Consider the following 13,538-nt stretch of genomic DNA (forward strand, 5'->3'; position numbering starts at 1 on the left):
ATTTAAATATGGGCAAAGCCCACTATAGTGGGCCATGTTATTTTGAATTTTTCTTACATTAAAGTTTTTTTTTTTATTGTATGTGCATCTTGATGTTTTTTTATTTTGTATAATTTTTCTTTTATTTTCTCTTTTATGCAAATTTTGACGGAAAAAAAACAAATTAAAAATAAAATAATAATAATATTAAAAAAACTAATCAAATTATTAAATTATTGATTAAATGAATCAAAAGTGACAGTAAAGACATGTTGCAACAGATTTCCATTTCAAATAAGTTATGCTCTTTTAAACTTTATTTTCATGAAGGAATCCTGAAAAACCTAAATTGTGGTTTCCACAAAATATTAAGTAGCTGTTTTCAACATTTATAATAATAATTTTAGTATATTTACAATTTTTAGTATATTAGAGTATATTAAAATAGAAAACTTAGCAATTTGAGCTGCTTCTGTGCAGTTTTCTCTATGGAGAAGTGGCCATCTTGGCGCCACACATCTGTGCTGTTCCCATGAGAGGCCAGGAAGAGCTCAGGAAATAACACCCATCCTCAACGAATGGCCCATTCCAAACACACTCTCTCTGGCTGGTAGAGGAAAGGCCCACTTGAGGGTATACATGTGTTCGAGGGATGTTGTTACAGAAAGCTACGAGGTTACAGGGCAGAAAAGAGAGCAGGTGATCCTCTGCTGTGGTCAAATAAGGAATGGATGGATCCGTGGCGTTGAAGACGAGTGTGGGGTCAGTAGGTGGAGGAAGAGAGAAGACCGAGCGTGGGAATAGAACAGTTATTTGGCAGGGTCCATATATTTCTCTCTCCCAACCCTTGTGGAGTGTCTGTGATTGCTCTCCAGAGCCTTTGCCCTGTGCACAGTGTTTGCACTGACATTTCTGAGATGTTTGGACCACAAGAAAATACTTGTCAGCTGGATACATCCGTTGCCTGATTGTGCTCTGCTCTGCATGTTGTGAGAGCAAATTAGCTGCAAAATTAACTGCATATCAATTTCATTTCCCACACTGCTTCCTTTATAGACTTTATATGAATCCAATAAAACATGTCACACACTGTGTAGCTCTCACCGCACGCGCTATAAAATAATTAATGCTACATGGCTGAACGATGTGGTTCATATGGAAAATATGTTCGCCTGATGTCTTGGTTTACATCCCATATCGCTACAGGTACCAGAGACATGCCAGAACATTACAGCAGTGCCCTCAAAACACTGCAGAGACCCTACTGAATGTTATTGCAGCATGTTTTGTTCTGATTTATTTTTGTGGTTATGGAACAGGGAAGCTTTATGCAGTCTGTGCAAGATAGGCGGTGTTCCGCAGAGGGATGTCAGATCAGAGAGAGTCCGGACTCGATGGGCTGGAATCTTAAAGCGGATTTGAAGGCATTCTCTGCTGTTTTGAATGCTACCTCTGGATTTTATTCATTTTTAGAATGAGAGAAATCACTTTTTTCTTAATCTGCTGAAATAAAAGTATGATGTGTTGTAAAAACATACTGTAACCTTGATCTAAAACCTGGTCCAAAAAGACTTAGTTTCTTACTTCGTCCAGAAATCCTTGAATTTCCCTTGTCAGAAAGCAACAAACTGCTGTTATTCAATTCATATGATGGCATTGAAGTGAAAATGATCATGAGAAGCTGTTTTAAGTAGACCTCACAGGAACAAAGTGAACATTTTGATATGGTTTATACTTCAGTATAAATGTACTTGAGTTTGGCTGATTGGTTTGTTAACACAAGGACAAAGGGAGAGAGGACAGGAACAAGAAAGATAGAAAGAAAGAACAACAGAATCAGCAGGAATCCGGCTCTATATGATTTCACTCTCCCCAAGGTTTTCCATGGGCGTTAGCAGAGCACCACATTCAGTTCTGAATGCATTCCTGATCACAGCACAAACTGAGGAAGGGCTTTTCGTCCAGATTAAGTCTTTCACTCCAAAATCAAAAGGGAAAAAAATTATATATTTTGCTTAAAGAAAATAATACACTTATTCAGTAAGGACTCAGTAAATTGATCTAATGTTACAGTAAATGCATTTATAATGTTACAAATATTTTTTTATTAACACGGTTATTTTGTTCTTGGAAGAATTCAGGGGAAAAGTAGCACTGTTACATGCCCTAGTAAAAAAAAAATACTAAAATGTATTTGAAAAACATTTATTTTGTGCTAAGTATACTACAAATACATTTATATATTTATGTGCTTAATACAAATACCCTGCAATGATACTTTTACTAAACTGGTATACTTAAAGTCTGCTAAATTGAAACAACAAATTTTGTGCACTTTAATTGTACGGAAGTAGTGCTGAGGTCCTATTGCAGGAACTCTTTGCAAGTATACTTCAGGTACACTTTAAATATTTTGCATTTAAAGACTCGTTTTACTGAGCTCAAACAATATTAATAGTGAAATTAAAAAACATTTTAGGCATAATACTAAGAAATGTGTATTTTGCAGTAAAGACTCCAAATTTAAGTATAATTTTATATCAGTAATGTCAATAAATGTCAATGTATTTGAAGTATACTTATATGAAATAAATGCATTTTAAATAAATTGTGGCATAGGACTTTTTTACTAAGGCATTAAGCAGCACGGCATTGAAATTAATAATCAGAATTATTTCTTGAGCAGCAAATCATCATATTAGAATGTTTTCTGAAGCATCATGTGACACTGAAGACTAGAGTAATGATGATGAAAATTCAGCTTTGCATCACAGGAGTAAATTATATTTTAAAATATATTAAAACAGAAAACAAGTTATTTAAAATTGTAATAATATTTCACATTATTATGTTTTTTACTGTATTTTTGATCAAATAAATGCAGCCTTGGTTCAGCATAAGAGACTTAAATCAAAGCCATTTCAAATTCTTTCCAACCCCAAGCATTTGAACTGTAGTATAAAAAAAACCTTAAGAGAAGTACAAAAAAAGGGAAGTGGTTGAAAATTTGAGATAAAACATCAGAAGGAGACACGAGGGGGAAGTGAAGAAAGCTTGTCAGAGAAATGTGAAAACTTTATTTAGGTTACACAAAAGTCCCCTGGCTGTGGTGTGGGCTGAACGCCACACTGCTGTCAGGATCCTCTCATCAGCTGCCAAAGCTGAAACACACACACAGCCAGTGAAAGTTCATCCTCAACAGCAACAACAGCATCAGCTGTGACTGTGCGCGCCAAGGTAACATGAGGCCTAACTCTTATGGTCTCTTACCAGTATAACATCTAACTGTCTCTCTGTGTAGGATGGCGTTTCGTCAGAGTGAGGAGGATGAGGAGGAGGCCGCTCGTGAGCGCAGACGAAGAGCGCGACAAGAGAGAATGCGCAGTAAGGACAGCGAGGATGTGGCCTACCAACCCGAAACCCCAGAGCTCAACAACAGCCACAGGTAAAACACAGACACTTCTGGAGTATTACTTGACAGGAATAATGGGGTACTTTGATATGTAGGCTAACTAACATTTTCTCTGGAGCTTTAGTGGGCCGCACTGATAAATAACTTCCTGTAACAGGTCAGCATTGCGGAAGCAGTGACATGTTCAGACACTGAGGCTTTGTGCAGTGAATGGACACAGATGACGGTCAGACAAGACCAGAATTGTTCTCGATGTGTGAGCAGACATAGCTCCATCTATTATCCGTAGTGCTGACGCAGGGTAAATGTTTGCCGTGCAGTCAGACTACATTAACCTACAGTGGCAGGCAAATGACAGTCCATGCTGCTCATGCAGCTCTTGACAGGAAAAAGGAGTGTAGATCCACTTTAAATCATAATTCCTCACTCATTTCGCATGTTCAGGTTTGCTGAAGTGATGTTTGAGGATACATTGGATAAGAGAAGAATTTACGTTCTTAAGAGTTGTAATGTTGTGTAATGACCAAATATTAGTTGATTATTTGGCCCTGGTGTTGATGTTATAGCTACTTAAGACTGGTTATATGCAATTTCTGCATGTTATATTTTATACACCACTGTTGAAAAACTTTGAGGTAGGTAAGATTTTTAATGTTTTTTTTTAAATAAGTCTTCTTGTGTGAAATTATTATGATTTAAAAGTTTTATATTTGAATATATTTTAAAGTGTAATTCATTCCTGTAATGCAAAGCTGAATTTTCAGCATCATTTCTCCAGTCTTCAGTGTCACATGATCCTTCAGAAATCAGTCGTAATATGCTGATATGCTGCTCAAGAAACACTTATTATTATAATAAATGTTGAAAACAGTTATGCTGATTAATATTTTTGTGGAAATCCATGATACTTTTTTGTTTTTAAATTGCATTAATTTATAATAGAAATCTGTTGTATGAATGCAAAATTATTTCCTGTTACTATCAATCAATTTAATGCATCCTTGCTAAATACAAATAATAATTTCCAACCCCAAATATTTGAATGATAGTGTATTGGCCTGCTGCAGTAAAACAGATGTTTTTTGTAATTTTGCACATAATCATCAAATACAAATGTTGACAATGTTAGTTTTCTAATATGCGTCTAATAGGTGACAAATATGTGCCATTTTAATTTAAAATTAACTAAACCTAATAAACATAACAAAATATTGTCTAAATATATAGAACATTTTCATCAAGATAAACTATAACAAAAAAATACTGTATAAAATTTATATAAGTGGCCAAGATTATTAGCATCAGCATAAGATTAATTTCAGCCATTTATGTATAATCATATATATATATATATATATTTATATTATTTAAATATTTGTCAGATGTGTCCAAATTGTGTTTTTTATATTTAGGCATTATATTAGCCACCATCTCTCTAGATATTGCAATTGGCCAGCTAATATCTGAGCACCAGTCATAAATGCAACAATATAATTTGTGATGATTTTGTCATCTTTTCTTCTTATGCTACTTCTTCATAGCGTGACAGTGACAGAGAGTGTATCCACCTCAGTGGTGACCTCCAGCGGGATGGGCGAGGGGGACGATGAGGAGCAGGCCCTGCTGGAGCGCCTGGCCAAGAGAGAGGAGCGCAGGCAGAGGAGGATGAGGGAGGCGCTGGACAGACAGGAGGAGCTGGAGAGCAGTCAAACGTCCAGCCACAGCCTGGAGGAGAGCAGCGGAGGCCTGCGCCGCGGCCGGAGCTACGAGCTAGAGGAGGAGGTGAAACAGGTGGAAGAGGAGGAGGAGGAGGAGGTCGTCACTAGAGAGGAGGTGCTGGTGGAGGAAAAGCCTCGGAGTTCTTATTTGAGAGAACAGGTGTGTATTTCTTTCCCTTTTATGGTTTGTTAGACCCTTAAGAACATGCTTTGTTTATAGCATTTCAACTTTATTCACCTGTAGGAATCCATTGAGGAAATATCTAAAATACCTGAGGAGGTATGATGATGAGTGTTTTTCATTTTAAAATATCATTTTTTCTCTCTCATTTCACACAACAAAGCATGTGACTGCAGTTCCATTCATAGGACAATAATGAGCGAGATGCTCTGCCTTCTTCGGAAGTACATGAGGTGCTTGTAAATGAAGACGTAGATGATTCTGCAGTTGTTTCGGAGATGGAAAATGACACCGCAGAGCTCGCTGCGGGTGTACAGGAGGAAAAGAGTGAGATAGAGGGATTGACAGAGAATGGAGTGGATGAGATGAGAGAGGCAGGAAACTTTGAGAAAGATGAGGTTTCAGAAAATGACAAGTCTTTGGTAAGAGTTGAGTTGCGTTTGAAGGACTGCATAAGGATGGATGGTTTAGATTTTGGGTGAGAAATTAACAGAAATGATAATTTGCAAAGACCTCATGAAATCAAAAGTTGAGTTGTGTGACTTTTAGTCCATGTGCCTGTACTTTAAGCCTTCTAATGCTACGCTCTTTAAAAATAAGGGTTCTTTTTTGGAATTTTTGGTTCCATGAAGAACCTTTATCGTTCACGCACTCATAAAACTAAGGGTTCTAAATCTGGGTTTTTCACTGTGATGCCATAATAGAACCATTTTTTTATAATTATTTTTTTTTTTTATTGTGAAGAACAATTTAAAAATCTAAAAAATAAACATTTTTCATTATAAAGAAACTTTTGTGGAGTGGAAATGTTCCATGGATGTTCAAGGTTCTTCAAGGAACCATCAATGCAAGTAATAAAACTTTATTTAAGAGTGTGGAAACTTTCCATTGCACAAAAGGTTCTTTATGGTGGAAAAAGGTTCTTTAGATTATTAAAATGTTCTTTACAAGTGTTCTTTTAAGAATTGTTAATAGAAAGGTTCTTTTTGGGAACACAAAAGGTTCTTCTATGGCATCCCTTAAAAAATAAACACTTTGTTGAATCCTTTATTCTTTCAGTTCAGTGCACTTGACAAACTTTTGCATACATATGCATGTAAATGAGTCTCCTGCTGCATTGCAGTCAAAATCAAACATCTTATCTCCAATTTTACATATACTGCTTTGTTGTGTAGTGCTCAGAAAATTACATATAAACAAAAAGTGGCAACACTAGCATTTTTATCATTGACTGTGTGCATCTGAGTGCCCACAATGTTCTCATGACATCATAAAGGTCAGGTTCAAAGATTTCCGTCTCAGTTTCCAAGTTGAAAGACCAATGCCTTTTTTTTTTTTTTTTTTTTTTTGCTATGGGTATTTTAGAACTTTCCAAGTTGAATGGAATGTAGCATTTCTATCTACAGACAATATTGATCATTTGATTTTGCACTCAGGCATGAATGTTTTTGGCAATTAAAAATAATGCCTAATACAGCCTGCCTCCACTAGCAAATAGCAAATCATAATCTTAAATGAAAGATAATTGGCTATTTAATATGAAAAGGCAAACCCTTCAACTTCCGGTTTCAGTTGGAAATATAATAAAAAGAAAACTGCATTCATCAAGCCATTTCATGGGGTCTTAACAGTTTTGGATACACAAGTCATTTCGTGACTTAGCATTTTAAAATTTTCCTCCCCAAAATCCTAAATCTCTCCAGGCACTAGTTTGAGCACAGTGTGTAGTGTTCGCACCAGAGTGCATTTCACATTCAAACAACGCAGGTTTAAAACCTGATCAGTGTAATCAAAGGTCAGCGGTTGCACACCGTGTGTTCACTGCTTGCTGCATGTCTTTTGGGAACTGATGGGAAGTGAGTGAACCAACAGCACCCACATTTTGTTCTTCCAAAACTCTTCCAGCGCACCGTCTCTCTCTCTCACACATGTGCATGTCACATACACACATCACTCAGTTCTGATTGTGTGTGCAGATGGATGATGAAGATGTGATGAGGAAGAATAAACAGCCCAACGGAGGAGTGTGCGAGGACAGCACTCCCAAACACAAGAAAGCTGAGAGGACTTTCAGGTCAGTGCTCATATAAACAATTAATGATTGTGTTAGGATGGTCCAGGCTTTCTTTTTCCAAACAATTTAGAGTTCCCAGAATTCCACATTTGGCAGCCTGTGATCTGTAAATTTAATACATTTTTTATTTTATTTTCTTTTATTATTTATTTGACTTTATTTTTGTTGTAGATTGAACACATAAATCATATAACATTTTCCTAATTTCTCCACTTTTTCTTCACATTAGCATCAGGTCTTTGCAGATAATAGCAAGTTAATATTTAAAACATAATACATATTTACATATGTAACATAGTTCTCTGTGTAATATAGAAACTATATTCCATGTTTTTCTTTTTTTTCTTTTTAAAGAAATATACAGCTCTCACAAAACCTAATATGCTTTTAAACATTTTCCTTGCAACAATAACCAATAATCAGATTTATATATATATAAGTGCTGTCAAACGATTAATCGTGATTAATCATATCCAAAATAAGTTTTTGTTTACATAATATATGTATGTGTGTTGTGTATATTTATTATGTATATATAAATACACGCACATGCATGTACAGTATATATTTCTGAAAATATAAAAAAATAGTTTTTATATATATATTTATAATATTAATTACATGAATATAAATATAGACATGTAAATCTCAACTTGCCGTGTGTGTGTGTGTTTATATATACATAATAAATAAACATACACGCTGACATTGTGTACAGGACATTAAAATGAACATACACACAAAATAATCACATTCCACTTGTTTGTTTGTTTTGACCTTGTTCAGATAAAGTGGGTTATTTATATGTGTTTAGCTCTATTCGCTTTGCGTGCTGGAGTATTTGACTCTAGTCACCTGATCTGCCCTGTCCTGAGGGCTGTTCTCAGCTGTAACTGGAGACTGTGTTACCTTAGACAGGGCTGTGCTGATTCACTAAGTCTGTGTGTGAATAGGTTGTGTTTGTGTGTGTGTGAACAGGTTGGGTCTTTACACATAAAGAACATGGACACATAAAGCTGTTGACAGGCCATTTAACCTGTGTAAGTAACCAACGGTGCGCTGCTTGCTTGTTTGTGTGACAGCCGAGGTAGCTTGCGCTCTCCTGAGGCGCCGGAGGCAGACGAGGCAGACAGTGAGGATGCTCGCTTGGAGGCCGAGAGAAAGCTGGAGGAACTGAAGAGGAGAAGAGATGAGATGGAAAGCGAGGAGTTCGAGAGGATGAGGCAGAAACAGCAGGAGGCCGAAGTGGAGCTGGAGGAGCTGAAGAGGAAGAGGGAGGAGAGGAGGAAGGTGCTGGAAGAGGAGGAGCAGCGGAGGAAGCAGGAGGAGGCCGAGAGGAAAGCCAGAGAGGAGGTGTGTTCGCTTAATGTCAATGATTCATTTCCTGGTCAGGTAGCAGTTTCACAGGCGCGGTGGAATTTGCTTCGATTCGCTTTTCTGTAAGTAAAAATCTTGATGAGAGTGCTGTCAGCAAAATTAGGTCACTTCTGTAAACACTGCATTTTGAATATGATATGATTTGAGTTGCACTTGGATGTCCTTTGAGAGTTTAAAACTTAAAAACAGTAAATAGAATCTTTATTTAACCATATATATATATAAGAAATAATAGCAGTGTTTACCACAGTAAAACTGCATTCTCAAAACTGGCAATTTTTTCCAATTGTTTGATGTTAATATGCTTCTAAACTAACAGCATGCTATTCTAATTAGTATAAAAATGCATTGCATACAGAAATATTGGGTAGATAATTCCATATTTTTTGTGTAACAAATTTGAAGGCAGCATCTTATGAATCCTTCACAAAAAAAGGCAATCCCATAGTGCATTGTGACAGGTTTGGTGACAGAAATTCAATTAAGAGAAATATACACTACAGTTCAAGAGAGAATTGATCAAACTAATGCTTCTATTGAGTCAGGATGGATTAAATTGATCAAATGTGACCGTAAAGATACATATTTCAAATAAATGCTGTCCTTTTGAACTTTCTGTTCATCAAATAATCCTGAAACAAATGTATGTTTTCCACAAAATAATAAGCAGCAAAACTGTATTCACCATTGATAATAATAATAATAATAATAAATGTTACTTTAACACTAAATCAGCATATTTCTGAAGGATCATGTGACACTGAAGACTGGAGTAATGAAGCTGAAAATTCAGCTTTGCATTACAGGAATAAATTACATTTTAAAATACGCTAAATAAGAAAACTGTAAGAAATTTTAAATTGTAATAATATCTCACAATATTGCTGTTTTACTGTGTTTTTGATTAAATGAAGACTTGGTGAGCGTAAGATACTTTGAGAAACATTTAAAAAATCTTACCAACCCCAAACGGTTTGAACGGTAGTGTTTACACTATACATTTCACTCATTACTAAAAAAAATATACAGTCATGGCCAAAAATATCGGCACCCTTGGTAAATATGATCAAAGAAGGCTGTCAAAATTAATCTGCATTGTTAATCCTTTGGATCTTTTACTTAAAAAAATCACAAAAATCTAACATTTCATTGGATAATAAGAATTTACAATGGGGGGAAATATCATTATGAAATAAATATTATTTTCAAATACATGTTATATTCCCATTCATATTCACAATTTTGAGCACTCCAGAGTGATTATGAACAGGAAATTATCCAGCCATGTCTTCCTGTTTCACAGAAATATAAATAGGAGGGAAAACAAAGCCCAAATTCCCTTAATCATCCATCACAATGAGAAAAACCAAAGAATATATTTCTGATGTGCAGCAAAAGATAATTGAGCTTCACAAATTAGTGAAGTGGCTTTAAAAAAAGTGCTAGAGCAGTGAAAATTCCCATTTCCACCATTAGGGCAATAATTTAAATTTCCAATTAACAAAATGTTACGAGTTTTGGCCACTAGTTTGAGTGGCTAAAGACTCTCCAAGGACCATAGCTGGAGAATTGCAGAAAGTAGTTTAGTCTCATGGTCAGAAAACCTTTAAAAAAAAAAAAAAAAAAAAAGTCAAACAGCCCCTACATCACCACATGTTGTTTGGGAGGGTTTCAAGAAAAATTCTCCTAGCTCATCCAAAAACAAACTCCAGGACATTCAGTTATCAGACACGACTGGAACTTCAAATGGGACTGGCTTCTACGGTCAGATGAAACTACAAAATGAGCTTTTTAGCAGCAAACACTCAAGATGGGTTTGGTGAACACAGGGATAAAAAGTACCCCATGTGTACAATGAAATATACTGCTGTATTTTTGATGTTGTGGCCCTATATTTCTGCTGGAGGTCCTGGACATCTTGTTTAGACACATGGCATCATGGATTCTGTCAAATACCAACAGATAAAAAAGTGACTGACTCTGTTAGAAATCTTATAATGGGTCATGTTTGGATCTTCCAACCGTACAATAATCCAAACACAAACCTCAAAAACAATATATAAATGGGTCACTGAGCACAAAACCAAGCTTCTGCTGGCCATTCCAGTCCTCTGACCTGAACCCTGTAGAAAATGAGTAGAAGAGAAGAAGCACCAACATGGGGCTGTGAATCTAAAGGCTCTGGAGTGATTCTGGATGAAGGAATGGTCTCTGATCTCTTGTCAGGTGTTCTCTAACCTCATCAGGCATTATAGGAGAAGATTTAGAGCTGTTAAACTGGCAAATGGAGGTTTCAAAAACTATTGAATAAAAGGGTGCCGTTAATTGTGGCCAATGTGTATTAGAGAAAAACATTTATTTCATAATGATATTTCCCCCCATTTTAAATTCTTATTGTTAAATTTTTGTGAATTTTTTTAATAAAACATCCAGAGGATTAACAATGCAGATTAATTTTCACAGCCTCCTTTGATCATATTTACCAAGGGTGCCGATATTTTTGGCCATGACTGTATATATAAAAATGGTTTAGTGTAATACAAAAAAATGGCTATTTTACTCAGTATTAGTGAGTACTATGTGCTTAGAGGATAATATTGTTATATTAGCTTTAACAGTAATTTGATATTAGGCAACCTGTGGCTGTGGTGTCAATTATCTACGAAACTCTTGTGCTCACAGTATCAGTATTGAACCCTGTCATAATTTAAACGAATTTCACATTCACATTAACATTAGTGCGATCGCACCCAGTGTGAGTTCCACATGACTGCACATGAGTTTCAGACTCTGGCGGGCGAGAAACACAGCCGTCCCTCCTCGTGAAGGCCCGCTCCTAGCATTTTCATGCAAATATGTTCCTTGTTCCTAATGAACAGAGGCAGTAAAGGAAAAAGGACTAATTAGAGATTAGAGGGCACCGTGCTGATGCTAGCGGGCCTTGCCAAACACCGTGGTGTAAATAAAAAGGCTTCTTTATGATTTCCCAGCTGCTGTGGAATGCGGGCGGCTGCCAGTTCACGTTACGCTTCCGTAGAGAGACGTCTTGATTCTGTTGTTCATTTGTCTCATTATCATCCCCATTTATTGCAAAAAGGACATTTTCCAGGATCCCAAATTAGCCTGCTGGTGGTGTGCCCTCTCTGTTTGAGGAGATGAATGTACGTTTATTTTATTCTTCAGGAGGAAAAGAGGAGGATGAAGGATGAGATCGAGAAGAGAAGAGCAGAGGCAGCCGAGAAGAGGCAGAAAGTAGAGGATTCGGTGGACGGAGAGACCAGGAAGCCCTTTAAGTGTGTCAGTCCCAGAGGATCCTCCCTGAAGGTCAGCTGCTCTCTCTCTCTCTCTCTCTCTCTCTCTCTCTCTCTCTCTCTCTCTCTCTCTCTCTCTCTCTCTCTCTCTCTCTCTCGCTCTCTCTCTCTCTCTCTCTCTCTCTCTCCACAGCTGTCAATCAACCGGCAGCATAGCGTCAGCTGATTCATAGGAACACGCTGTCCCCATGAAAAAGTAATTATCTGCCATATCTTGTAAACACAGTGAGGACAACAACTTGATGATTGTGCATTAATGCAGCTGGTGTGCACTGAAGCTTGTATGTGATAGTTTAAAGGGAATAAACCCCTTTGTTACCATTTTCCCCAAAGTAACAGTGAGTAGAGTTATTGTTTGTACAAAAAAAGTCATCTGATGTTAGTCACTTCTGTCATCAGAATATGAAATTAAGCACAAAAAAGCTTCTGAATGAGATCTTATATGAATTTTATAATTTATACAATTGTAATGACAAGAATGGATATCAAATATTTTTTAATTCGTAAATATTTTTTTGTATTTTTAAATATACAATATATTATTAGAAATTAATTGTATTATATTAATAAATTTTTCTAATTGAATGTTTATCTATTTGTAATTATTATAATTAATATGGAATATTAACAATCTATAGTATAAATTATAGGTTAATTATATCTATTATAATAAGTTTATTATATTATATTATATTATATAGGAATAATAAGTAACATTATAATAGTAACTATTTCAGAAATTATACATTTTTCTAATTTTTGAGTATTTGTGTGTATTTGTGACTATTATATTATATTGTATATTCAAGAATAATATATAATACAGTATAATATAATACTGTATACTGAACCTAAAATGTACACTTTCTCTTATAACTACTAGGCCAAATCTCTGACAGATCTCAATCTCATTTATTTATGAATTAATTAATAAATATGGTAATTTACGTGATATTTTGGTGGAAAATGTGCTTACCATGGTAAAGTTTTTTTTAAATGACACATTTTTGTGCTGTATATTTTGTAATATCTGTGCTGAAAGAAAACCCTTTCCTCCTATTCATCATGCGCAGATGATACGTTCACAGATCTGCTTTGTCATCATGTACACTGTATGTACTGCATGCTGTGTGATGCATTTGTCTGATTTTAAACTCCTATTTTGTGGGTAGACAGATTAGTTTAATATTAACATCACATCACACTATATTGTAATTGTGGTGCTTTTTGATGCCGTGCATCTCTTTTCCAAATTCTTTTCCTGGTTCTAGCATGTTTGAATATGGGTTTCCTGCCGTCAGTGGTTTTTCGAAGACAGTTCTTTTCTTCTCTTCCCTTTGGAATCCATCTTTTACAAAAATACAAAATGGCGCAGTCGTGTTTCTGAGATAAAGCTGAGCTGCGCTCGTCAAGATGTGAACTCTGGGGGGACGTAGGAAGACCATTAGACTAATAGGAGTAACTGCATTCTAATGGAGCTGTTTCA

The 13,538-nt window shown here is 35.9% G+C and overlaps 1 protein-coding gene across 1 annotated transcript in view; it reads left to right on the forward strand.

The window, feature by feature from the left end:
• Positions 1-13,538, forward strand: part of cald1a (caldesmon 1a) — a 67,866-nt gene that overhangs the window by 44,089 nt on the left and 10,239 nt on the right. The window contains 7 exon segments of the mRNA XM_079403830.1: positions 3,281-3,424; positions 4,933-5,269; positions 5,354-5,389; positions 5,479-5,712; positions 7,267-7,364; positions 8,447-8,717; positions 11,925-12,065. Of these exon segments, the coding sequence (XP_079259956.1) occupies positions 3,281-3,424; positions 4,933-5,269; positions 5,354-5,389; positions 5,479-5,712; positions 7,267-7,364; positions 8,447-8,717; positions 11,925-12,065 (1,261 nt within the window).

This window comes from Barbus barbus (assembly GCF_936440315.1).
Source record: "Barbus barbus genome assembly, chromosome: 42".
Lineage (NCBI taxonomy): Eukaryota > Metazoa > Chordata > Actinopteri > Cypriniformes > Cyprinidae > Barbus > Barbus barbus.